Source organism: Xenopus tropicalis, chromosome 10 (assembly GCF_000004195.4).
Source record: "Xenopus tropicalis strain Nigerian chromosome 10, UCB_Xtro_10.0, whole genome shotgun sequence".
In the NCBI taxonomy this organism is placed as follows: Eukaryota; Metazoa; Chordata; class Amphibia; order Anura; family Pipidae; genus Xenopus; species Xenopus tropicalis.
This window is the reverse complement of record NC_030686.2, coordinates 3,122,964-3,147,534: the sequence shown is the minus strand read 5'-3', so window position 1 is coordinate 3,147,534 and position 24,571 is coordinate 3,122,964. Positions and strand designations below refer to the sequence as shown.

At 49.6% G+C, this 24,571-nt stretch overlaps 1 protein-coding gene across 1 annotated transcript; it reads left to right on the top strand.

The window, feature by feature from the left end:
- The first annotated feature begins 243 nt into the window (after positions 1 to 243).
- LOC100495442 (androgen-induced gene 1 protein) lies at positions 244 to 22,766 on the top strand. The gene is made up of 6 exons (XM_002942787.5): positions 244 to 860; positions 18,537 to 18,677; positions 20,157 to 20,258; positions 20,377 to 20,492; positions 20,579 to 20,730; positions 21,883 to 22,766. The coding sequence occupies exons 1-6, from the start codon at positions 714 to 716 to the stop codon at positions 21,921 to 21,923; spliced, it is 699 nt and encodes a 232-aa protein (XP_002942833.3). The 5' UTR covers positions 244 to 713; the 3' UTR covers positions 21,924 to 22,766.
- The last annotated feature ends 1,805 nt before the right edge of the window (positions 22,767 to 24,571 follow it).

Genomic DNA, 24,571 nt, shown 5'->3' with positions numbered 1-24,571 from the left:
CTGATGGGAAATCTCAGATCCAGAGTACACAGCAACAGCTCTGGCAGTCGCACTAGTACCATTTATTATGTTGCTGAATGGGAAGGGTTAACTAACTCCCTGCACCCTGACTATGGGGTTCCCTATATATACTACAGGTGGTACTCTCAGCATTACTGTGCAGAGTCCATGATTTCCCTCCACTCCACTTCCTGGAACAGATCTGCCTCCTGCTGATTGGCCAGCCTCTGACTGATACCTGTCCCTCTGCAGTGCAAACAGCGGCCATGTTTTTGGTTGGCCCAGAATCCAGCGAGTACCAGCTGACTAAAAGTATCATTAGTACGAGTTGAGTAGCAGCAGTATCAGAACCAGCTGAACAGCACTATTCTCAGTACCGGTATCAGTAATATCCTGAAAAACACTTCACAGAAGGGAAGGAAGTGCAGCCCCTGAGGGCACCTTGGCATCGACACCAACACGGACTCTGGCACAGGGCGACGCTTTGGAACAAACCATGTTGCAGCGGGGGGGTAGATGTTACCCAGAAGCACTCGGTGCCCGGGCTGCGCTCCCTCTGCAGGCTACACAGGGGCACTAAGCGTGTTGTTAGAAGACGCAGTACGTGTTTACGCCTTTCTCCGGCGCTCTTTGCCCTGACAGACTTCGTGCTCCCCCCCCGCTCCCCCGGCCGCAGTTCGTTTAGCCCAGGCAGGCGTAGGAGGAGTACCAAGATGGCGGCGGTGCTGGCGCTACATCTGGGATTCCTGGGCTGGAATATCTTCGGGGTCCAACAGAACCTGGAAGTGACAGGGGCGGCCCAGAGCCATGGGGCCCACTCGTATGGGGGCAGGTGGAAGTACTTGACCTTTATTAACCAGGTGAGTTCGATATTAGGCGTGGTATAATGACTGCTTGCATGATATAGGGCTAATCCCCCCCCCCCCCCCAGCAGAACCACATGGTACCTTCCACCTACTGGCAGGGCTACTTGCTTTATCCCCTCTGCTGCTGCATTAATTGCCCAACAAATTGCTCCCTGTACCTACTCCTGTGTGTAAGTGGGTTGGTAGGTCAGGCAGTGTATGGGCAGCCCCATAGGAACCCCCTGTGCCTCAGGGCTGGAGAGCAATCACTTCTGGTTACATGGGGCTGGTTATAAAGCAGTGCAGCCTGCAGCGGCATTAATCCTAATTGTGTGCATTTCATGTGACTGGGATTTAATGGATGAGATTGAAGATTTTCCCATTTCACTAGGGTCCGAATCATGGGCTTCTACAGGTTGGTTATCACTAACTCCCAGCACCCCGGATACTGAATGTGCCCACAGACACCTTGTCACTTGGCTGCCATCTTCCCAGCAAAATGTCGGTGCAGTTAGAACATTACAGAACCCAATGGGTTATTCCGGAATATTCTGTATCAAATGAGTGTTTTCTGCGTCTTATCCCCCCTCCTGTCTAAACTCCATTATCATGGTATTTATGATGCCGGATAGTTTAGCTGCTTTCTAAGTCCCATTTAATCTCCACCCAATTTATCATTGAGCTTCTCCTTGGCCCCCCCCCCCCCAGGAGAAACTCTGTGACCCCGGGATAATGTTGTTATGAAACATAGGGATTCCGGAATGTTATTGAGAGAGTTTTATGTAAGAAGCACCTGTTGCAATACAGGCGGGGGCACTGTTTAGGGGGGCAATTGGGGCAGTTAGGGAGGCAGCTCCCCATAGATCCTCTCAGGTCCCTGTCTGTGTATCAAATGTACCAGTATCAGTACCACCAGGTGAGTACCAGTAATATCAGAACCAGCTGAATAGCACTATTCTCAGTACCAGTAATATCAGGAAAGAGTTGCTAATAATGCCACATTACTGCTTTGGAACAAACCCAGGATAAATACAGTGCCAATTCCATGTATAATACCCCAGAACCCACAGCAGATAAATACAGTGCCAATTCCATGTATAATACCCCAGAACCCACAGCAGATAAATACAGTGCCAATTCCATGTATAATACCCCAGAACCCACAGCAGGATAAATACAGTGTCAATTCCATGTATAATACCCCAGAACCCACAGCAGGATAAATACAGTGCCAATTCCCTGTATAATATCCCAGAACCCACAGCAGGATAAATACAGTGCCAATTCCATGTATAATACCCCAGAACCCACAGCAGGATAAATACAGTGCCAATTCCATGTATAATACCCCAGAACCCACAGCAGGATAAATACAGTGCCAATTCCCTGTATAATATCCCAGAACCCACAGCAGGATAAATACAGTGCCCCAATTCCATGCTATAATACCCCAGAACCCACAGCAGGATAAATACAGTGCCAATTCCATGTATAATACCCCAGAACCCACAGCAGGATAAATACAGTGCCAATTCCATGTATAATACCCCAGAACCCACAGCAGGATAAATACAGTGCCAAATTCCATGTATAAATATCCCAGAACCCACAGCAGGATAAATACAGTGCCAATTCCATGTATAATACCCCAGAACCCACAGCAGGATAAATACAGTGCCAATTCCATGTATAATACCCCAGAACCCACAGCAGGAAATACAGTGCCAATTCCATGTATAATACCCCAGAACCCACAGCAGGATAAATACAGTGCCAATTCCATGTATAATACCCCAGAACCCACAGCAGGATAAATACAGTGCCAATTCCATGTATAATACCCCAGAACCCACAGCAGAATAAATACAGTGCCAATTCCATGTATAATACCCAGAACCCACAGCAGGATAAATACAGTCCAATTCCCTGTATAATTACCCCAGAACCCACAGCAGGATAAATACAGTGCCAATCCCATGTATGATTACCCCAGAACCCACAGCAGGATAAATAGCATGCTGCCAATTCCATGTATATTACCCCAGAACCCATCAGCCAGGAATAAATACAGTGCCAATTCCATTGTATAAACCCCAGAACCCACAGCCAGGATAAATACAGTGCCCATTCCATGTATAATACCCCAGAACCCACAGCAGGATAAATACAGAGCCAATTCCATGTATAATACCCAGAACCCACAGCGGGATAAATACAGTGCCAATTCCATGTATAATACCCCAGAACCCACAGCAGGATAAATACAGTGCCAATTCCATGTATAATACCCCAGAACCCACAGCAGTGCCAATTCCATGTATAATACCCCAGAACCCACAGCAGGATAAATACAGTGCCAATTCCATGTATAATACCCAGAACCCACAGCAGGATAAATACAGTGCCAATTCCATGTATAATACCCCAGAACCCACAGCAGGATAAGTACAGTGCCAATTCCATGTATAATACCCCAGAACCCACAGCAGATAAATACAGTGCCAATTCCATGTATAATACCCCAGAACCCACAGCGGGATAAATACAGTGCCAATTCCATGTATAATACCCCAGAACCCACAGCTGGATAAATACAGTGCCAATTCCATGTATAATACCCCAGAACCCACAGCAGTGATTTCTGATGGCGACCCTGATCGCAGTACCCCTCTGACAGCCGAAGGCTGGATACGGAATCAGTCCACAGACACCTTGTCACTTGGCCGCCATCTTCAAAGCAAAGTGTCGGTGCAGTTAGAACATTACAGAACCCAATGGGTTATTCCAGAATATTCTTTATCAAATGAGTGTTTTCTGCGTCTTATCCCCCCTCCTGTCTAAACTCCATTATCATGGTATTTATGATGCCAGATAATTTAGCTGTTTTCAAAATTCCCATTTAATCTCCACCCAATTTATCATTGAGCTTCTCCTTAGCCCCCCCCCCCCCCCATGAGAAACTCCGTGCCCCCGGGATAATGTTGTTATGAAACATAGGGATTCCGGAATGTTCGGCAGGTACCACTGGGTTTATTGGGAGAGTTTTATGTAAGAAGCACCTGTTGCACTACAGGCTGCGGCACCGTTTAGGGGGGCAATTGGGGCAGTTAGGGAGGCAGCTCCCCATAGATCCTCTCAGGTCCCTGTCTGTGTTTCAAATGTATCAGTATCAGTACCACCAGGTGAGTACCAGTAATATCAGGAAAGAGTTTCTAATAATGCCACATTACTGCTTTGGAACAAACCCAGGATAAATACAGCGCCAATTCCATGTATAATACCCCAGAACCCACAGCAGATAAATACAGTGCCAATTCCATGTATAATACCCCAGAACCCACAGCAGGATAAATACAGTGCCAATTCCATGTATAATACCCCAGAACCCACAGCAGGATAAATACAGTGCCAATTCCATGTATAATACCCCAGAACCCACCAATTCCATGTATAATACCCCAGAACCCACAGCAGGATAAATACAGTGCCAATTCCATGTATAATACCCCAGAACCCACAGCAGGATAAATACAGTGCCAATTCCATGTATAATACCCCAGAACCCACAGCAGGATAAATACAGTGCCAATTCCATGTATAATACCCCAGAACCCACAGCAGGATAAATACAGTGCCAATTCCATGTATAATACCCCAGAACCCACAGCAGGATAAATACAGTGCCAATTCCATGTATAATACCCCAGAACCCACAGCAGATAAATACAGTGCCAATTCCATGTATAATACCCCAGAACCCACAGCAGGATAAATACAGTGCCAATTCCATGTATAATACCCCAGGCGGATAAATACAGTGCCAATTCCATGTATAATACCCCAGAACCCACAGCGGATAAATACAGTGCCAATTCCATGTATAATACCCCAGAACCCACAGCAGATAAATACAGTGCCAATTCCATGTATAATACCCCAGAACCCACAGCAGATAAATACAGTGCCAATTCCATGTATAATACCCCAGAACCCACAGCAGGATAAATACAGTGCCAATTCCATGTATAATACCCAGAACCCACAGCAGGATAAATACAGTGCCAATTCCATGTATAATACCCCAGAACCCACAGCGGATAAATACAGTGCCAATTCCATGTATAATACCCCAGAACCCACAGCAGGATAAATACAGTGCCAATTCCATGTATAATACCCCAGAACCCACAGCAGGATAAATACAGTGCCAATTCCATGTATAATACCCCAGAACCCACAGCAGGATAAATACAGTGCCAATTCCATGTATAATACCCCAGAACCCACAGCAGGATAAATACAGTGCCAATTCCATGTATAATACCCAGAACCCACAGCGGATAAATACAGTGCCAATTCCATGTATAATACCCCAGAACCCACAGCAGATAAATACAGTGCCAATTCCATGTATAATACCCCAGAACCACAGCAGGATAAATACAGTGCCAATTCCATGTATAATACCCCAGAACCCACAGCCAGGATAAATACAGTGCCAATTCCATGTATAATACCCCAGAACCACAGCAGGATAAATACAGTGCCAATTCCATGTATAATACCCCAGAACCCACAGCAGGATAAATACAGTGCCAATTCCATGTATAATACCCCAGAACCCACAGCAGGATAAATACAGTGCCAATTCCATGTATAATACCCCAGAACCCACAGCAGGATAAATACAGTGCCAATTCCATGTATAATACCCCAGAACCCACAGCAGGATAAATACAGTGCCAATTCCATGTATAATACCCCAGAACCCACAGCAGGATAAATACAGTGCCAATTCCATGTATAATACCCCAGAACCCACAGCAAGATAAATACAGTGCCAATTCCATGTATAATACCCCAGAACCCACAGCAGGATAAATACAGTGCCAATTCCATGTATAATACCCCAGAACCCACAGCAGGATAAATACAGTGCCAATTCCATGTATAATACCCCAGAACCCCACAGCAGGATAAAGCAATCCTTAACCCCCAAGGAATGCCAATTCCATGTATAATACCCCAGAACCCACAGCAGGATAAATACAGTGCCAATTCCATGTATAATACCCCAGAACCCACAGCAGGATAAATACAGTGCCAATTCCATGTATAATACCCCAGAACCCACAGCAGGATAAATACAGTGCCAATTCCATGTATAATACCCCAGAACCCACAGCAAGATAAATACAGTGCCAATTCCATGTATAATACCCCAGAACCCACAGCGGGATAAATACAGTGCCAATTCCATGTATAATACCCCAGAACCCACAGCAGGATAAATACAGTGCCAATTCCATGTATAATACCCCAGAACCCACAGCAGGATAAATACAGTGCCAATTCCATGTATAATACCCCAGAACCCACAGCAGGATAAATACAGTGCCAATTCCATGTATAATACCCCAGAACCCACAGCAGGATAAATACAGTGCCAATTCCATGTATAATACCCCAGAACCCACAGCAGATAAATACAGTGCCAATTCCATGTATAATACCCCAGAACCACAGCAGGATAAATACAGTGCCAATTCCATGTATAATACCCCAGAACCCACAGCAGGATAAATACAGTGCCAATTCCATGTATAATACCCCAGAACCCACAGCCCAGATAACCCACAGCAGTAATACAGTGCCAATTCCATGTATAATACCCCAGAACCCACAGCAGATAAATACAGTGCCAATTCCATGTATAATACCCCAGAACCCACAGCAGGATAAATTACAGTGCCAATTCCATGTATAATACCCCAGAACCCACAGCAGGATAAATACAGTGCCAATTCCATGTATAATACCCCAGAACCACAGCAGATAAATACAGTGCCAATTCCATGTATAATACCCCAGAACCCACAGCAGATAAATACAGTGCCAATTCCATGTATAATACCCCAGAACCCACAGCAGGATAAATACAGTGCCAATTCCATGTATAATACCCCAGAACCCACAGCAGATAAATACAGTGCCAATTCCATGTATAATACCCAGAACCCACAGCAGGGATAAATACAGTGCCAATTCCATGTATAATACCCAGAACCCACAGCGGGATAAATACAGTGCCAATTCCATGTATAATACCCCAGAACCCACAGCAGGGATAAATACAGTGCCAATTCCATGTATAATACCCCAGAACCCACAGCAGGATAAATACAGTGCCAATTCCATGTATAATACCCCAGAACCCACAGCGGGATAAATACAGTGCCAATTCCATGTATAATACCCCAGAACCCACAGCAGGATAAATACAGTGCCAATTCCATGTATAATACCCCAGAACCCACAGCAGGATAAATACAGTGCCAATTCCATGTATAATACCCCAGAACCCACAGCGGAAGGATCAGATAATACCAGAAGTGCCAATTCCATGTATAATACCCCAGAACCCACAGCAGGATAAATACAGTGCCAATTCCATGTATAATACCCCAGAACCCACAGCGGGATAAATACAGTGCCAATTCCATGTATAATACCCCAGAACCCACAGCGGGATAAATACAGTGCCAATTCCATGTATAATACCCCAGAACCCACAGCGGGATAAATACAGGGCCAATTCCATGTATAATACCCCAGAACCCACAGCAGGATAAATACAGGGCCAATTCCATGTATAATACCCCAGAACCCACAGCGGGATAAATACAGTGCCAATTCCATGTATAATACCCCAGAACCCACAGCGGGATAAATACAGTGCCAATTCCATGTATAATACCCCAGAACCCACAGCAGATAAATACAGGGCCAATTCCATGTATAATACCCCAGAACCCACAGCGGGATAAATACAGTGCCAATTCCATGTATAATACCCCAGAACCCACAGCGGGATAAATACAGCGCCAATTCCATGTATAATACCCCAGAACACACCGTTTTAGGGGGGCCTTGCTACCAATGCTATGTGTCCTTTGTTCTGATGGGAGGGGTCACTGGGGGAGAGTCCATTGCGGGGCAGGTTGTGGGAGGAGGGGGACCCAGAAAATTTTGTTGAGGGGCCCCGTGATTTCTGATGGCGACCCTGATCGCAGTACCCCTCTGACAGCCGAAGGTTGGATACTGAATCAGTCCATAGACACCTTGTCACTTGGCCGCCATCTTCCCAGCAAAATGTCGGTGCAATTAGAACATTACAGAACCCAATGGGTTATTCCAGAATATTCTTTATCAAAGGAGTGTTTTCTGCGTCTTATCCCCCCTCCTGTCTAAACTCCATTATCATGGTATTTATGATGCCGGATAATTTAGCTGTTTTCCAAATTCCCATTTAATCTCCACCCAATTTATCATTGAGCTTCTCCTTAGCCCCCCCCCCCCCCCCCATGAGAAACTCCGTGCCCCCGGGATAATGTTGTTATGAAACATAGGGATTCCGGAATGTTCGGCAGGTACCACTGGGTTTATTGGGAGAGTTTTATGTAAGAAGCACCTGTTGCACTACAGGCTGCGGCACCGTTTAGGGGGGCAATTGGGGCAGTTAGGGAGGCAGCTCCCCATAGATCCTCTCAGGTCCCGTGTCGTGTGTTTCTAAAGTGTATTCAGTATCATTACCACCAGGTGAGTACCGAGTAATAATCAGGAAAGAGTGGTCTAATAATGCCACATACTGCTTGGGGAACAAACCCAGGATAAATACAAGCGCCAATTCCTTTGTATAATACCCCAGAACCCACAGCAGATAAATACAGTTGCCAATTCCATGTACTTAATACCCCAGAACCCACAGCAGGATAAATACAGTGCCCAATTCCATGTATAATACCCCAGAAGGAACCCACAGCAGGATAAAATACAGTGCCAATTCCATGTATAATACCCCAGAACCCACAGCAAGATAAATACAAGTGCCCAATCCATGTATAATACCCCAGAACCCACAGCAGGATAAATACAGTGCCAATTCCATGTATAATACCCCAGAACCCACAGCAGATAAATACAGTGCCAATTCCATGTATAATACCCCAGAACCCACAGCAGGATAAATACAGTGCCAATTCCATGTATAATACCCCAGAACCCACAGCAGATAAATACAGTGCCAATTCCATGTATAATACCCAGAACCCACAGCAGGATAAATACAGTGCCAATTCCATGTATAATACCCCAGAACCCACAGCGGATAAATACAGTGCCAATTCCATGTATAATACCCCAGAACCCACAGCAGATAAATACAGTGCCAATTCCATGTATAATACCCCAGAACCCACAGCAGATAAATACAGTGCCAATTCCATGTATAATACCCCAGAACCCACAGCAGATAAATACAGTGCCAATTCCATGTATAATACCCCAGAACCCACAGCAGGATAAATACAGTGCCAATTCCATGTATAATACCCCAGAAACACACACGGATAAATACAGTGCCAATTCCATGTATAATACCCCAGAACCCACAGGGGATAATACAGTGCCAATTCCATGTATAATACCCCAGAACCCACAGCGGGATACTACAGTGCCAATTCCATGTATAATACCCCAGAAACCCACAGCGGGATAAATACAGTGCCAATTCCATGTATAATACCCCAGAACCCACAGCAGGGATAAGATACAGTGCCAATTCCATGTATAATACCCCAGAACCCACAGCGGGATAAATACAGTGCCAATTCCATGTATAAACCCCAGAACCCACAGCAGATAAATACAGTGCCAATTCCATGTATAATACCCCAGAACCACAGCAGATAAATACAGTGCCAATTCCATGTATAATACCCCAGAACCCACAGCAGATAAATACAGTGCCAATTCCATGTATAATACCCCAGAACCACAAGCAGATAAATACAGTGCCAATTCCATGTATAATACCCCAGAACCACAGCAGATAAATACAGTGCCAATTCCATGTATAATACCCCAGAACACACAGCGGGATAAATACAGTGCCAATTCCATGTATAATACCCCAGAACACACAGCAGATAAATACATGTGCCAATTCCATGTATAATACCCCAGAACACACAGCGGGATAAATACAGTGCCCAATTCCATGTATAATACCCCCAGAACACACAGCAGGATAAATACAGCTCCAACTTCCATGTATAATACCCCAGAACACACAGCGGGATAAATACAGTGCCAATTCCATGTATAATACCCAGAACACACAGCAGGAATAAATACAGCTCCAATTCCATGTATAATACCCCAGAACCACAGCAGGATAAATACAGGGCCAATTCCATGTATAATACCCCAGAAACCCACAGCAGGATAAATACAGTGCCAATTCCATGTATAATACCCAGAACCCACAGCAGATAAATACAGTGCCAATTCCATGTATAATACCCCAGAACCCACAGCAGGATAAATACAGTGCCATTTCCATGTATAATACCCCAGAACCCACAGCGGGGATAAATACAGTGCCAATTCCATGTATAATACCCCAGAACCCACAGCAGATAAATACAGTGCCAATTCCATGTATAATACCCCAGAACCACAGGCAGGATAAATACAGTGCCAATTCCATGTATAAATACCCAGAACCACAGCGGGATAAATACAGTGCCAATTCCATGTATACAGTGCCAATTCCATGTATAATACCCCAGAACCCACAGCAGATAAATACAGTGCCAATTCCATGTATAATACCCCAGAACACACAGCAGGATAAAATACAGTGCAATTCCATGTATAATACCCAGAACCCACAGCAGATAAATACCAGTGCCAATTCCATGTATAATACCCCAGAACCCACAGCAGGATAAATACAGTGCCAATTCCATGTATAATACCCCAGAACACACAGCAGGATAAATACAGTGCCAATTCCATGTATAATACCCCAGAACCCACAGCAGATAAATATAGTGCCAATTCCATGTATAATACCCCAGAACACACAGCAGCAGGGCTAATACAGGCCCCGGCCCACAACCCTGTAGACAGAAATAAAATGCACAATAACCTGTTTCTCTTTGTTGTTCCATGTTTCTTTTCCTTGAATTTTCTTTTGCCTGATATTTCTATGCTTTGATATTTTTCCCCTTTATCCGGCATCTTTTATCATTTGCTTCTCTTATCCACATTTCATCCCCTTTTATCCATATTTTACCCTACATTCATCTCTTCCTGTGATCGCCCCCTTCCCTCGCTCTAACTCTCCCCCCCACATTTCTACTCTTATTGTCCCTTTCCCTATAGTATTACTAGTATAGTAGTGTTACTCTCTTTCCTTACTCCTGCCCATTCTCCCTTCCCCTCTGTTCCTTTCTGCCCCTTTCCCACCTCTGTACTATCTGCCCGGCTTCATTCCCTTTCCATTTTGTTACAGTTTTAATGTCTTTATTATCTGCTCTCAGAGGCAGCTCTGCCCTTTTCCCCTTATTTGCTCCCCGGGGGCATTTCCCTGAGCGGCAGTGCTGTATATACAGAGGGAACAGTCACAGACGGCTGATACTCTCCTGTACGTTCGGGGCAGAGTCTGCAACCAACAACCGGAGATCAGGGGGGCACAGGGGGGACAGTCGTCCCGGGTCCGTGCGATTTTAACATTAAAGGGGGCCCGGCCGTGCTACAGTTTTATTAGTAGCTCGAGCCCCTTTTAATCAATTCCGGGCCCCTATCATTGGTGGTAATCCCATTGGTCGCGTCTCGTGCGTACGTGGGACGTCAGTACTGTACTGACACAGGGGGCGCAACCTTATAAAAGTGAGAATGCAGCGGGGGAGCTGGGGGACACAGCCAGAGGACGTAGGGGTTGCTGGAGGATGCTGTTGGGGGAGCTGGAGAATCCTGGGGTGGGGGAAGCTGGAGGATGCTGTGGTGGGGGGAGCTGGGGGACACAGCCGGAGGACTTAGGGGGAGCTGGAGGATGGTGGGTGAGGGGAGCTGGAGGATGCTGGGTGAGGGGAGCTTGAGGATGCTGGGCGGGTGGAGTTGGAGGATGCTGGGTGGGTGGAGCTTGAGGATGCTGGGGGGGAGCTGGAGGATGCTGTGGGGGGGAGCTTGAGGATGCTGTGGGGGGGAGCTGGAGGATGCTGTGGGGGGGGGGAGCTGGAGGATGCTGTGGGGGGGGAGCTGGAGGATGCTGTGGGGGGGGGTAGCTGGAGGATGCTGGGGCGGGAAGCTGGGGGACACAGCCGGAGGACGTAGGGGGAGTTGGAGGATACTTGGGGGGAGCTGGAGGGTGCTTTGTGGGGGGAGCTGGAGGATTCTGGGTCGAGCTGGTGGGTGCTGGGTGGTGGGCGCTGGAGGATGCTGGGTGGAGCTGGAGGAGCAGGCCATAGTATGGAGACACTGGGGGAGGACGAGTAATGTTTTAGGGAGCCCTGGGCTGGTTAACAATGTTTTAGGGGGTCCCTGACTGGCACCAATGCAAAACGTAACCCCTAGCTACCAGTGTTTTAGGGGGGCCCTGGCTACCAATGCTATGTGTCCTTTGTTCTGATGGGAGGGGTCACTGGGGGAGAGTCCATTGGGGGGCAGGTTGTGGGAGGAGGGGGACCCAGAAAAATTTTTTGTGAGAGGCCCCGTTATTTCTGATGGCGACCCTGATCGCTAACTCCCAGCACCCCGGATACTGAATCTGCCCACAGACACCTTGTCACTTGGCCGCCATCTTCCCAGCAAAGTGTCGGTGCAGTTAGAACATTACAGAACCCAATGGGCTATTCCGGAATATTCTGTATCAAATAAGTGTTTTCTGCGTCTTATCCCCCCTCCTGTCTAAACGCTATTATCATGGTATTTATGATGCCGGATAGTTTAGCTGCTTTCTAAGTCCCATTTAATCTCCACCCAATTTATCATTGAGTTTCTGCTTGGTCCCCGCCCCCCCATGAGAAACTCTGTGCCCCCGGGATAATGTTGTTATGAAACATAGGGATTCCGGAATGTTCGGCAGGTACCACTGGGTTTATTGGGAGAGTTTTATGTAAGAAGCACCTGTTGCACTACAGGCTGTGGCACTGTTTAGGGGGGCAATTGGGGCAGTTAGGGAGGCAGATGCTTGGTATGGCCATACATGGGCTGATATTGGGGGGCAACTTGACCACCTCTTAGTGATCTGTGCATGGAGCATATTTATATATTGGCTTCTCCAGTACAGGCCAATCTGTAGGTTTTGGCAAATGCCAGGGGGGCTGTAAGGTGCCACAGACAGTCACTATTTATTGGGCTGGGGGGGGGCTGTTTGTGCCTCTGGGTACTGGGAATGCCAGGGGGGCTGTAAGGTGCCACAGACAGTCACTATTTATTGGGCTGGGGGGGGGGGCTGTTTGTGCCTCTGGGTACTGGGAATTGCCAGGGGGGCTGTAAGGTGCCACAGAACAGTCACTATTTATTGGGCTGGGGGGGCTGTTTGTGCTCTGGGTACTGGGAATGCCAGGGGGCTTAAGGTGCCACAGGACCAGTCCCACTATTTATTGGTGCTGGGGGGCTGTTTGTGCTCTGGGTACTGGGAATGCCAGGGGGCTGTAAGGTGCCACCAGGACACTCCACTATTTATTGGGCTGGGGGGGGGGGCTGTTTGTGCCTCGGGTACTGGGAATGGCCAGGGGGCTTGTAAGGTGCCACGAGACAGTCACTATTTATTGGGCTGGGGGGGGGCTGTTTGTGCCTCTGGTACTGGGAATGCCAGGGGGGCTGTAAGGTGCCACAGACAGTCACTATTATTGGGCTGGGGGGGGGCTGTTTGTGCCTCTGGGTACTGGGAATGCCAGGGGGGCTGTAAGGTGCCACAGACAGTCACTATTTATTGGGCTGGGGGGGCTGTTTGTGCCTTCTGGGTACTGGGAATGCCAGGGGGGCTGTAAGGTGCCACAGACAGTCACTATTTATTGGGGCTGGGGGGGCTGTTTGTGCCTCTGGGTACTGGGAATGCCAGGGGGCTGTAAGGTGCCACAGACAGTCACTATTTATTGGGCTGGGGGGGCTGTTTGTGCCTCTGGGGTACTGGGAATGCCAGGGGGCTGTAAGGTGCCACAGACAGTCACTATTTATTGGGCTGGGGGGGGCTGTTTGTGCCTCTGGGGTACTGGGAATGCCAGGGGGGCTGTAAGGTGCCACAGACAGTCACTATTTATTGGCTGGGGGGGCTGTTTGTGCCTCTGGGTACTGGGAATGCCAGGGGGGGCTGTAAGGTGCCACAGACAGTCACTATTTATTGGGCTGGGGGGGCTGGTTGTGCCTCTGGGTACTGGGAATGCCAGGGGGCTGTAAGGTGCCACAGACAGTCACTATTTATTGGGCTGGGGGGGGCTGTTTGTGCCTCTGGGTACTGGGAATGCCAGGGGGCTGTAAGGTGCCACAGACAGTCACTATTTATTGGGCTGGGGGGGCTGTTTGTGCCTCTGGGTACTGGGAATGCCAGGGGGGCTGTAAGGTGCCACAGACAGTCACTATTTATTGGGCTGGGGGGGGGCTGTTTGTGCCTCTGGGTACTGGGAATGCCAGGGGGCCTGTAAGGTGCCACAGACAGTCACTATTTTATTGGGCTGGGGGGGCTGTTTGTGCCTCTGGGTACTGGGGAATTGCCCAGGGGGGCTGTAAGGTGCCACAGACAGTCACTATTTATTGGGCTGGGGGGGCTGTTTGTTGCCTCTGGGTACTGGGAATGACAGGGGGGCTGTAAGGTGCCACAGACAGTCACTATTTATTGGGCTGGGGGGGGGGGGGGCTGTTTGTGCCTCTGGGTACTGGAATGCCGGGGGGGCTGTAAGGTGCCACAGACAGCACTATTTATTGGGCTGGGGGGGGGGGGGTTGTTTGTGCCTCTGGGTACTGGGAATGCCAGGGGGCTGTAAGGTGCCATAGACAGTCACTATTTATTGGGCTGGGGGGGGGGCTGTTTGTGCCTCTGGGTACTGGGAATGCCAGGGGGGCTGTAAGGTGCCACAGACAGTCACTATTTATTGGGCTGGGGGGGGCTGTTTGTGCCTCTGGGTACTGGGAATGCCAGGGGGGCTGTAAGGTGCCACAGACAGTCACTATTTATTGGGCTGGGGGGGGGGCTGTTTGTGCCTCTGGGTACTGGGAATGCCAGGGGGGCTGTAAGGTGCCACGGACAGTCACTATTTATTGGGCTGGGGGGGGGCTGTTTGTGCCTCTGGGTACTGGGAATGCCAGGGGGGCTGTAAGGTGCCACAGACAGTCACTATTTATTGGGCTGGGGGTGGGGGGGGCTGTTTGTGCCTCTGGGTACTGGGAATGCCAGGGGGCTGTAAGGTGCCACAGACAGTCACTATTTATTGGGCTGGGGGGGCTGTTTGTGCCTCTGGGTACTGGGAATGCCGGGGGGGCTGTAAGGTGCCACAGACAGTCACTATTTATTGGGCTGGGGGGGCTGTTTGTGCCTCTGGGTACTGGGAATGCCAGGGGGGCTGTAAGGTGCCACAGACACTCACTATTTATTGGGCTGGGGGGGGGGGCTGTTTGTGCCTCTGGGTACTGGGAATGCCAGGGGGGCTGTAAGGTGCCACAGACAGTCACTATTTATTGGGCTGGGGGGGGCTGTTTGTTGCCTCTGGGTACTGGGAATGCCAGGGGGGCTGTAAGGTGCCACAGACAGTCACTATTTATTGGGCTGGGCTGGGGGGCTGTTTGTGCCTCTGGGTACTGGGAATGCCAGGGGGGCTGTAAGGTGCCCACAGACAGTCACTATTTATTGGGCTGGGGGGGGCTGTTTGTGCCTCTGGGTACTGGGAATGACAGGGGGGCTGTAAGGTGCCCACAGACAGTCACTATTTATTGGGCTGGGGGGGGGGGGGGCTGTTTGTGCCTCTGGGTACTGGGAATGCCGGGGGGGCTGTAAGGTGCCACAGACAGTCACTATTTATTGGGCTGGGGGGGGGGGGGTTGTTTGTGCCTCTGGGTACTGGGAATGCCAGGGGGGCTGTAAGGTGCCATAGACAGTCACTATTTATTGGGCTGGGGGGGGGCTGTTTGTGCCTCTGGGTACTGGGAATGCCAGGGGGGCTGTAAGGTGCCACAGACAGTCACTATTTATTGGGCTGGGGGGGGGGCTGTTTGTGCCTCTGGGTACTGGGAATGCCAGGGGGCTGTAAGGTGCCACAGACTGTCACTATTTATTGGGCTGGGGGGGCTGTTTGTGCCTCTGGGTACTGGGAATGCCAGGGGGGCTGTAAGGTGCCACAGACTGTCACTATTTATTGGGCTGGGGGGGCTGTTTGTGCCTCTGGGTACTGGGAATGCCAGGGGGGCTGTAAGGTGCCACAGACAGTCACTATTTATTGGGCTGGGGGGGGCTGTTGTGCCTCTGGGTACTGGGAATGCCAGGGGGCTGTAAGGTGCCACAGACAGTCACTATTTATTGGGCTGGGGGTGGGGGGGGCTGTTTGTGCCTCTGGGTACTGGGAATGCCAGGGGGGCTGTAAGGTGCCACAGACAGTCACTATTTTATTGGGCTGGGGGGGCTGTTTGTGCCTCTGGGTACTGGGAATGCCGGGGGGGCTGTAAGGTGCCACAGACAGTCACTATTTATTGGGCTGGGGGGGCTGTTTGTGCCTCTGGGTACTGGGAATGCCAGGGGGGCTGTAAGGTGCCACAGACACTCACTATTTATTGGGCTGGGGGGGGGGGGCTGTTTGTGCCTCTGGGTACTGGGAATTGCCAGGGGGCTGTAAGGTGCCACAGACAGTCACTATTTATTGGGCTGGGGGGGCTGTTTGTGCCTCTGGGTACTGGGAATGCCAGGGGGCTGTAAGGTGCCACAGACAGTCACTATTTATTGGGCTGGGGGGGGGCTGTTTGTGCCTCTGGGTACTGGGAATGCCAGGGGGGCTGTAAGGTGCCACAGACAGTCACTATTTATTGGGCTGGGGGGGCTGTTTGTGCCTCTGGGTACTGGGAATGCCAGGGGGGCTGTAAGGTGCCACAGACAGTCACTATTTATTGGGGCTGGGGGGGCTGTTTGTGCCTCTGGGTACTGGGAATGCCGGGGGGCTGTAAGGTGCCACAGACAGTCACTATTTATTGGGCTGGGGGGGCTGTTTGTGCCTCTGGGTACTGGGAATGCCAGGGGGGCTGTAAGGTGCCACAGACACTCACTATTTATTGGGCTGGGGGGGGGGGGCTGTTTGTGCCTCTGGGTACTGGGAATGCCAGGGGGGCTGTAAGGTGCCACAGACAGTCACTATTTATTGGGCTGGGGGGGCTGTTTGTGCCTCTGGGTACTGGGAATGCCAGGGGGCTGTAAGGTGCCACAAACAGTCACTATTTATTGGGCTGGGGGGGCTGTTTGTGCCTCTGGGTACTGGGAATGCCGGGGGGGCTGTAAGGTGCCACAGACAGTCACTATTTATTGGGCTGGGGGGGGGGGGGGGCTGTTTGTGCCTCTGGGTACTGGGAATGCCAGGGGGGCTGTAAGGTGCCACAGACAGTCACTATTTATTGGGCTGGGGGTGGGGGGGGCTGTTTGTGCCTCTGGGTACTGGGAATGCCAGGGGGGCTGTAAGGTGCCACAGACAGTCACTATTTATTGGGCTGGGGGGGGGTGTTTGTGCCTCTGGGTACTGGGAATGCCAGGGGGGGCTGTAAGGTGCCACAGACAGTCACTATTTATTGGGCTGGGGGGCTGTTTGTGCCTCTGGGTACTGGGAATGCCAGGGGGGCTGTAAGGTGCCACAGACAGTCACTATTTATTGGGCTGGGGGGGGCTGTTTGTGCCTCTGGGTACTGGGAATGCCAGGGGGGCTGTAAGGTGCCACAGACAGTCACTATTTATTGGGCTGGGGGGGGGCTGTTTGCGCCTCTGGGTACTGGGAATGCCAGGGGGGCTGTAAGGTGCCACAGACAGTCACTATTTATTGGGCTGGGGGGGGTGTTTGTGCCTCTGGGTACTGGGAATGCCAGGGGGGCTGTAAGGTGCCACAGACAGTCACTATTTATTGGGCTGGGGGGGCTGTTTGTGCCTCTGGGTACTGGGAATGCCAGGGGGGCTGTAAGGTGCCACAGACAGTCACTATTTATTGGGCTGGGGGGCTGTTTGCGCCTCTGGGTACTGGGAATGCCAGGGGGGCTGTAAGGTGCCACAGACAGTCACTATTTATTGGGCTGGGGGGGGGGCTGTTTGCGCCTCTGGGTACTGGGAATGCCAGGGCCCATTTTCAATCCCAGTCCTGACCATCTCCGGTGTTGCCTTCCATCTTGCATGTCTGCTTGGTTTATCCCCTGTGCTGCTGCAGCAGTGAGTTGCCTCCGTTATGCTCCCAGAATTTACCTAAGGGGACAGTCGGATTGTTGGTGCCAATGTTCTCCCATAGGTTGCCCAAGACTTTAGCTAATTGAGGTACAGATAGGGTTAAGCCCTGCCGCTGGGGATGATGGGAAGTCTGGGGGTTATTATACAATATTCTGTATCAGCACAAATGAGTGTTGTGTGATTGTCTGATCCCCCCACTCGTCTGCACTCGGCACGAACCTGTAGCATTTGCACCATTAATTTTGCAGATATCTTATCCATAAATTCCACTTAATACTCCCCCCCTAATATGTATTATTAGTCCTCCCCCCCTCCCCCCCCCCCACTTGTCTAGGAACTTGGCGTGACCCGTATTTAACTCTGCGTCTCCCAGTGAAAACATGAAATATCTTTTCAGTGGTTTTAGTGGTTTTGCTGAGAATAACGCCGTTTCCCTGTTACAGGTTCTCCAGACCGTGTTCTTTGCAATTTGTGTTCTGTCGGACCTGGCGCCGCTGGTTCTGCCCAAGAAAAAGAAGCTTTCCTCCTTCCTCCTGCAGCTCAGAGATGGCACCTTCGCCGTCCTGGCCTTTCCTATAGGCGTGGTAAGTGTGTGGGCAAGATTGCTGGGGGGGGGTAGATAGAAAGGGTGTGGGGGTATAAACTCAACCTGGAGAGCGCCGGGGCAATTACATTAACGCGAAAACAGCAAAATAAAGTTCATCTTTGTTAACTTTTAGTACGATGTAGAGAGTGATATTCTGAGACAATTTGCAATTGGTCTTCATTTTTTTTTTATTTGTAGTTTTTCAGTTATTTCACTTTTTCTTCAGCAGCTATCTGGTTACTAGGGTCCAAGTTACCTTAGCAACCAGGGAGTGGTTTGAATGAGAGACTGGTATATATATATATATATCAATGGGAGAGGGGCTGAATAGAAAAATATGTAACAAAACAATAAAACTAGAGCCTCACAGAGCAATAGGGTTTTGCTGCCGGGGTCAGTTATCCTGTTGCTAGGGCTCCAATTACCTTAGCAACCATGGGGTGGTTTGAATGAGACACAGGAATATGAATAGGGGAGGGGCTGAATAGAAAGATAAGGAATTAAAAGTAACAGTAACAATAATACTGGAGCCTCACAGAGCAATAGGGTTTGGCTGCCGGGGTCAGTTATCCTGTTGCTAGGGCTCCAATTACCTTAGCAACCAGGCAGTGGTTTGGATGGGAGACTGATATATGAATAGGGGAGGGGCTGAATAGAAAGATAAGGAATTAAAAGTAACAGTAACAATAAAACTGGAGCCTCACAGAGCAATAGGGTTTGGCTGCCGGGGTCAGTGACCCCCATTTGAAAGCCGCAAAGAGTCAGGAGAAGAAGGTAAAAATAAGGTAAAAATAACTCAAAAACTATTAAAAATAAATAATAACGACCAACTGAAAAGTTGCTTCAAGTTGGCCATTGTATAACATACAAAAACTTAACTCAAAGGTGAACCCCCCCCCTTTAACTTTTAGTATGATGTAGAGAGTAATATTTGCAATTGGTCTTTTTATTATTTGTGGGTTTTTTGTTCACAACCTCTCCAATTTCTGCTGTTATCTGGTTGCTAGGGTCCAAGTTACCTTAGCAACCAGGGATGTGGTTTGAATGAGAGACGGGAATATGAATAGGGGAGGGGCTGAATAGAAAGATAAGGAATAAAAAGTAACAATAACAATAAACATGGAGCCTCACAGAGCAATAGGATTTGGCTGCTGGGGTCAGTTATCCTGTTGCTAGGGCTCCAATTACCTTAGCAACCAGGGAGCGGTTTGGATGAGAGACTGGTATATGAATAGGGGAGGGACTGAATAGAAAGATAAGTAATAAAAAGTAACAATAACAATAAAACTGGAGCCTCACAGAGCAATAGGGTTTGGCTGCCGGGGTCAGTGACCCCCATTTGAAAGCTGCAAAGAGTCAACAGGCAAATAAATAAGACCAATTAAAACTGCTTAGAATTACCCATTCTGTAAATGTTTAGGTTTGCTTCCCCTTTAACCTGGTGTTTGTACCAAACACGCTGTGTGTCTCTCACCAGTTTGTAGTCGCCTCCTTCTGGGGTATCTACGCCTATGACCGCGAGCTCGTCTACCCCAAGGTTCTGGACTCTATCATTCCCCAATGGCTGAACCACTGTATGGTGAGTTACTCCATAGCTTCATCCTGATAGGCTGCAGTCTCTTGTACTGATTGGCTGCACTTCTGTTGGTTACCTGCCATTGATACTGATATTACCCCGTTTTGCCCCCCGCACACAGCATACGGTTGTCCTCCCACTCCTCCTCGTCGAGCTCTATGCCTGCTCGCATCGGTATCCCAGCAGGAAGTGGGGCATATCCATCATGGCCGCCTTCTCTTTGCTCTACATGGCCTGGTAAGATCATAGTTGGTGTGGCCCCTGAGAAGCCATTCTGGTGAGCTGTGTATGGAACTAACCCTTTGGCCTCCCCCCCCCCCCAGGGTTCTGTGGATACACCACGCGTCGGGCATTTGGGTTTACCCTCTCCTGGCCAAGCTTGACGCTGTGGGTCTGGCAGTGTTTTTCGCGGGGGCTATGCTGGTTACGGTCCCGTTCTACTGCCTGGGGGAGCTCCTCACTTGGTTCCGCTGGGGTAAGTCCGTCATTAAACCCATTTACAGTCGCTGGTGGTGCCCAAGTTGGTAAATTTGCTTTCAGTTCATTTGTAAATGGATCATCTTTGGGGGGGGGGGGGGGCAGGCATTACTGGCCACATTCGTGGTTTAGGGGCGGAAAACCCCCTACAAAATGGTTTGGTCCATTATCTGAAACACTTTGGGCTCCATAGATTAAGGTGGAAGTTTCTTTAGGTTCTTAGGAAATGGATGTTACTGGGGCCTGGCATTTCAGGTACATAGAGGCCCAAACAGCCCCCCCCCGGAACAATACATCTGGGGAGGCAGCCCCTCTGGCATTTGCCACAACCCACAGGTTGCCAGTCCAGGTCTGTTGCCAACTTGGTGACCTGAGGCCTGAGGAAGGCCTTTGCAATGCATACTGGGTGGGAGCTTGCCAGACGCCAATGAGGGAGGCTGGAAATTCCCATGGACTGGGTCCTTTTCCAGTGGGTCTGTGGGGGGGAGGGCCCCATGTGAACCCCTTTTTTTGACCCAGAGCCACATGATGAAACCAGTGAGATTTGACACAAGACTCCACCCACTGTCTGATTGCCCCCCTTTTTGGTGATTAAAGTAGAAGGACCTTTCCTTCCTCTTTAATCACCAAAAAGGGGGAGCAATCAGACATTTTATTGCCAATAGAACAGCCACAATAGTGCCACCTGGAGCCCTATATTTATTCAGCAGAAAGCTTTACCTGCCTGAGTAACAGCCCTAGAAGCTCCCTCTGTTTATTTAAGGTAGTAGCTGCCATTTTAGCTTGGTCTCAGTAGCTTCCTGCTGCAGCTCTGGCTGCTGGTAGCTCAGATTACACAGAGATGGGAGGGGTAGAGATGGGAGGAGAGAAGGAGAAGGGAGGGGGAGAGAGGAAAGAAGAGCAAACTGAGCAGACACGTGCCCCTGCCCTGAAGGATGTTTCTGAGAGTAGGAAGTCTGACACAGAAGAACATGTGACACAGAAGGAGACAAGAAATCCTGTGTTTCTTTTGATAGAGGACTCTTGGGAGAGTTTCTCTTCCCAGAGGCCCCCCTAGGCCCCATTATGATCCGATTGTTGGCCCGGGGGGGGGGGGGTTGTGGGGGGGGCCCACACATGACCTGACTCCTGTATATTTCTTGTCTCACAGGTACCCCCCGAAAGCCTCCCAGGAAACGGAAAGCAAAATAAAATCATGGACCCTCCCACTATTTTTTTTCTACAAAGGATTACTTCTTTTTTTATTGTAGTTTTTTTCCCCTCTGGAAGGGAATCAGGAAGAAGATTAGGACTTTAATTGCCCCCCCCCCCTTCCCCCAGTTGGCGGGAACGTACACTGTAGCCCCCTTCCCCTGCGCTGCCGATGGCCCTTCCCCTGCGCTGCCGATGGCCCTTCCCCTGCGCTGCCGATGGCCCTTCCCCTGCGCTGCCGATGGCCCTTCCCCTGCGCTGCCGATGGCCCTTCCCCTGCGCTGCCGATGGCCCTTCCCCTGCGCTGCCGATGGCCCTTCCCCTGCGCTGCCGATGGCCCTTCCCCTGCACTTCGCTCATCAAGGGCTCTTTGTGGCCGCGACTCATTTTAAATAACAAAATAGATGAGCAGTTGCAGTACCACTTTTGGCCACTTTCCATTTTACCATAGAGCTGCATAAGAACAGCGCCAGCCTCTGGTTTGTGCTGCCATTAAGGGGCCGGCTTTTGAATGGAACCCCCATATGGACTGGGTCACCATCGCCCATAAAGACTTACGGACTGAGACTTGTTTCCCTTCTCCCATGGGGGGGCGCAAGAGAGTCTTTTGCATTCCATGTTGTGTAACCGACACGCTGCTAATTGTGTGCGTCCGTAGTGCGAGTTGTCGGGGGGGGCACAGCCAAGAGACGGACCTAGGGTTGCCACCTCTCTGGTTTTGACCCGGACATAAGGGTTGTCCGGGTCAAAACAGCCCCCCCGGATCTATGGCCACAGAGAGGTGGCAACCCCAGACGGACCCTCCATCTACCTCTGCCTAATAAAGAACAATCAGTGCTTTTATCATTGGTCCAAAGCTGCTTCTGTGGTAACAAGGCATTATGGGTAGCCTATAAAATATATAGACCTATATAAACCTATAAAATATATAGAAGAAAAAGTATATATAAATATATAGTGCTGGTTGTGTGAGACAATTTGCAATTGGTCTTCATTTTTTTATTATTTGCAGGTTTAGCTTTTTGTTCAGCAGCTCTCCAGTTTGGCATTTCAGTAGCAAACTGGTTGCTACGGTCCAATTTAACCTAGCAACCAGGCAGTGGTTTGAAAGAGAGATAGGGATATAAATAGAGAAGGGCCTAAATAGAAAGATAAGGAATAAAAAGTAACAATATTTAGTGTTTTGGCTGCCGGGGTCAGTGACCCCCATTTTGAAAGCTGGAAAGAGTTGGAAGAAGAAGGCAAATCATTTAAAAGCTATAAAGAATAAATAATGAAGACCAATTGAAAAGTTGCTAAGAATAGGTCATTCTATAACATAGTAGCTGGGTACTGGGTTCTACCCCAACAAGGGCAGTAGCCGTGATTTATCCGTGGGCAACGGATATGAATAAAGTAAAATGAAGAACAAAGCCTCATGGGAAATTTATGGCACATTGTACCAACCAATGACAATGAGCCTGCGTTGACCTCACGTGACTAGTGAAGCCCTCGGCTAAATCCTTTAGTCCAGCAATGGGATCCGAACTGAATTACATATGCAAGAAAATGCTCCAATGACAGTCTTCCCTATTAGCCTATCTGCCATATTGGTGTTATCTAACATAGGGAGATGGCAATAGTAGGGGGATACTGCAGTCTGGCACCTTGTGAGATGGAAAAGTGTCATTCTCAGGTGGATTATGGGTGGGGCTTCAGCATATGAGAGTGACTGGGTAGATTGTGGGTGTGGCCTACATGTACAGGCCTTTCCAATAGGGTCCCATTCTACCCCGGTAACCTATGGGCTAATAAATGGGCCTCCCTAGTGAAGTGCACCCTGCTTCCCTAGCAGTATGGAACCCCAAAATCCATATGGTGGCCCTGCCAATAGGGCAGCGCAGGGTTTTAGGGCCCCGGGCATTCGTAGGCATATTTGCCCTTGGATTAACCCTTTCCTTCCTCTTCCTTCTCTCAGTCCCAATTTCTGCTCTGTGCCACTTGCCCCTCCATCTCTTTCTGGGTGGGCCCCCCCCGTATCACAGCAGCAATACGTCAGCCTTTGGCCGGCAGGGAGTTGCGGCGGCGCCTGTGGGAACCAGGGATCCGGTGACAGATTCTGGGGCCTTTTATTTGCTCTGTGGATGAGAAAGGCGGCCGGGAGTGCGGAGAGACCCGCGGGGAGAGTTTGGGCACAAAGGCAATGAGGCCGGGGAGAATGGGCCGCTCAATAGGGGGTGACAAGCGTTACCAACTGGACTGAGCGGCCCTGACAGGCGCGGCTGAGGGGCCCCGTGTGAGCGCGCAGAGCCTATTGTGCCCCCAGGAAACGGGGGATTTGCTCAGGCGAGGTCTGCGGTGGTCTGATCTCATCTGTCAATGCTCCATGGCCGCCTTTGTCCGTTCTGGGGGATAAAACCATCAGCAAGTCATTCTATCTCTCTGTAATCTGTGCTGCTCCGCTCAGAACAATGTCACTTATTATTCCCTGCACCCCCTGAGTAGGCTGGGGGGGTCTCTGTCCCACCTCGTATTGTATAACTCACCAATAAATCGGACTCCATTCATCACAGAACATTTACATTTCCTGTATACGTATAGGTGGGAGCTGCCATATTGCCCCCCCCCCTTTAGTTCTGTATAATGGTACCAGCCCTTGGGGGGGTAAA

Bases quoted from the DNA above. Each gene is read 5' to 3' on its own strand.
- LOC100495442 (XM_002942787.5), top strand. From the start codon at position 714: ATGGCGGCGGTGCTGGCGCTACATCTGGGATTCCTGGGCTGGAATATC. The intron at 20,493-20,578 runs GTAAGATCATAG...CCCCCCCCCCAG, and splicing joins TCTTTGCTCTACATGGCCTG to GGTTCTGTGGATACACCACG. The intron at 20,731-21,882 runs GTAAGTCCGTCA...CTTGTCTCACAG, and splicing joins CCTCACTTGGTTCCGCTGGG to GTACCCCCCGAAAGCCTCCC.